Below are 2,587 nucleotides of genomic sequence, written 5' to 3' on the forward strand. Positions count from 1 at the left end.
GTCAGATTCTCTTTTAAGTCTGGCTTTCCTATAAGCACAGTTTTATAATCATTTTGCCAACATTAAAAATGTGTTCCAGGTCTACACCTGACAGTCACTGGAATGCTACTCAAGGCCTTAGAAGAAAGTGAAACTAATTTTAAAGGCCCCTTATTCTTTCTGTTACCTGCCTGCTGAAGTGAAAATAAATCTCCTTGCTCCTTTATTCTGAACTGATTTGACAGTCCCATCTCAAAAGCGTGTGCAGGGAGCAGGAGCCTTTCACCCAAGCCCCAGCTGTATTTGGAAACCTTCCTAAGTCAGAGCAATGGGTCAGGAATCTAGCAAGCCTGTATGGCCCAAACCAGCAGGAGGGTATCAGTCCAATACAGGCAGGAGATATGGAAGAAGGCATGCTTATGTCAGTTTCAGGCCATCTACGAGCCAGCAGGAAAGGATTTCCAGCCAGAGAAAGACGACATCTGAAGTCCCAATGCACAGATCAGCCCCCAATCAAACCACCAGGAGGAGCCGATCACCATTTTCCACCACTCGACGTAGTTGGGATGACAGTGAGAGCTCGGGAAGCAGTCTGAATGCTAATAATGAGGACTATTCCAGGTATCTGCCAAGAGAGTACAGGGCTTCGGGTAGCAGAAGAGGAATGGCTTATGGACATAATGACTCCTATGGGGCCAATGATAGTGAGGAGGAGGGGACTGGGCTTGTTGAGCGACCTCAAGGGAGAGGGGAAATTGGCAAGTGTAATGATGATAAGCTGTATGACCCAGAGAAAGGGGCAAGGTCTTTGGCTGGGAAGCCACCACAGTTCTCTAGTTTTAACCATGATGTGAAAGAGGAGATTGACAAGTTAGACATAGCCCCTACAGTGAGATGCTCTGCTAAGAAAGCTGAGTTTGTGCAGCAAAATGGCATGTCTTCTGCTGAAGACAAGGTGGCTACAAGCAAAGACATCTCAGAGAGGGAAAGACAGGAGCAGAATTTATCTGAGTGTCCCAGCAGGGCTCCTGTGAGTATTTGTGGTGGTGGGGAAAACACCCCAAAGAGTTCAGAGGAACTGGTGGTTAGGCCCAAAATCAGAAATCTGGCGAGTCCAAATTTTGTGAAACCAAAAATATTTTTTGATACTGATGATGATGATGATATACCACACAGTACTGCCAGGTGGAAGGATACTGTCAACACTGATGAAGGCCACTCAGATGGCCTGGCAAGAAAAGGCAGAGGTGAAAGTTCAAGTGGCTACTCTGAGCTGAAGTACCCTGAAGAGAAGAGAGAAGCAAGGAACCATCAAGTGAAACCGGAAAAGGTGCTAAGACAACGACGAACCATGGCTGACTCTGACTTCTGGACCTACGGTGACGATTACTACAAATACTGTGATGAAGACTCTGACAGTGATAAAGAGTGGACTGCTGCTCTGCGTTGTAAGTACCGAGGTCGAGAGCAAACTCTGTCCTCAAGTGGTGAAAGCTGGGAGACTCTACCAGGGAAAGAAGATCATGAACCTGAGCAACCTAGAGTTAATGCCAGTGCCAGCACCAGCCCCAGTGCCAGTGCCAGTGCTAGCAGGAATGGCAGCAATTATCTTGAAGAAGTTCGAGAACCATCTCTTCAGGAGGAGGAGCCAGCATCACTGGAAGAAGGAGAAATTCCTTGGCTGCAATACAATGAAAATGAGAGTAGCAGTGAGGGAGATAATGATTCTGGTCATGAGTTTATGCAACCTGGAGTGTTCATGCTGGATGGAAACAACAACCTTGAAGATGACTCCAGTGTGAGCGAAGACCTGGAAGTGGATTGGAGCCTCTTTGATGGATTTGCAGATGGATTAGGAGTGGCTGAAGCCATTTCCTATGTGGATCCTCAGTTTCTTACCTACATGGCACTTGAAGAACGGCTGGCTCAAGCCATGGAAACTGCCCTTGCACATTTGGAGTCCCTTGCAGTGGATGTAGAGGTGGCCAATCCACCAGCGAGCAAGGAGAGCATCGACACTCTTCCTGAGATTCTGGTCACTGAAGATCACAGTGCAGTTGGTCAGGAAATGTGTTGCCCCATCTGTTGCAGTGAATATGTGAAGGGGGAGGTGGCAACTGAGTTGCCGTGCCACCACTATTTCCACAAGCCGTGTGTGTCCATCTGGCTTCAGAAGTCAGGCACCTGCCCTGTGTGCCGCTGTATGTTCCCTCCCCCACTCTAAAGACCAAGGCTGTTTACTCCTGGTCTGATTATTTTCCCCATCTGAAATCCACAGTACTGCAGGAGCCCTCTCAAAATTAACTACAATGAAACCAATCAATCAAACTAAACTTGTTGATTCCTTGTGATTATTTCCAATGTGAAAATGGTTGTGTATGATTGCATTAAAATCATATTGTCTTTTAGAGGTTAGAAAGGGAAAAGTAAACTTTCTAAATGCTGCTTGGGACTATAGTAAGAACATAAATTTTCTAACTTGAAAGTTGAAATAAGTTGCATTTGTTTTTTCCAGTAGAATAATATGTTGCTGTTAATTGTAATGTCAAATTTATCTGTTAACTATGTCCAAAAGACATAATCATTTTTGTTGCATGTTACAGGTTCC

The 2,587-nt window shown here is 45.6% G+C and overlaps 1 protein-coding gene across 1 annotated transcript; it reads left to right on the top strand.

The window, feature by feature from the left end:
• The first annotated feature begins 307 nt into the window (after window positions 1–307).
• Window positions 308–2,203, top strand: PJA1 (praja ring finger ubiquitin ligase 1). The gene is made up of 2 exons (XM_007955996.2): window positions 308–600; window positions 1,156–2,203. The coding sequence occupies exons 1-2, from the start codon at window positions 308–310 to the stop codon at window positions 2,201–2,203; spliced, it is 1,341 nt and encodes a 446-aa protein (XP_007954187.1).
• The last annotated feature ends 384 nt before the right edge of the window (window positions 2,204–2,587 follow it).

Source organism: Orycteropus afer, unplaced genomic scaffold, assembly GCF_000298275.1.
Source record: "Orycteropus afer afer isolate SDZICR_OR568_19922 unplaced genomic scaffold, OryAfe1.0 scaffold00570, whole genome shotgun sequence".
In the NCBI taxonomy this organism is placed as follows: Eukaryota; Metazoa; Chordata; class Mammalia; order Tubulidentata; family Orycteropodidae; genus Orycteropus; species Orycteropus afer.

Coding starts and splice junctions, on each gene's coding strand:
- PJA1 (XM_007955996.2), top strand. CDS start 308: ATGGGTCAGGAATCTAGCAAGCCTGTATGGCCCAAACCAGCAGGAGGG. Junction 601..1,155: donor AATAATGAGGACTATTCCAG/GTATCTGCCAAG, acceptor TATACCACACAG/TACTGCCAGGTGGAAGGATA.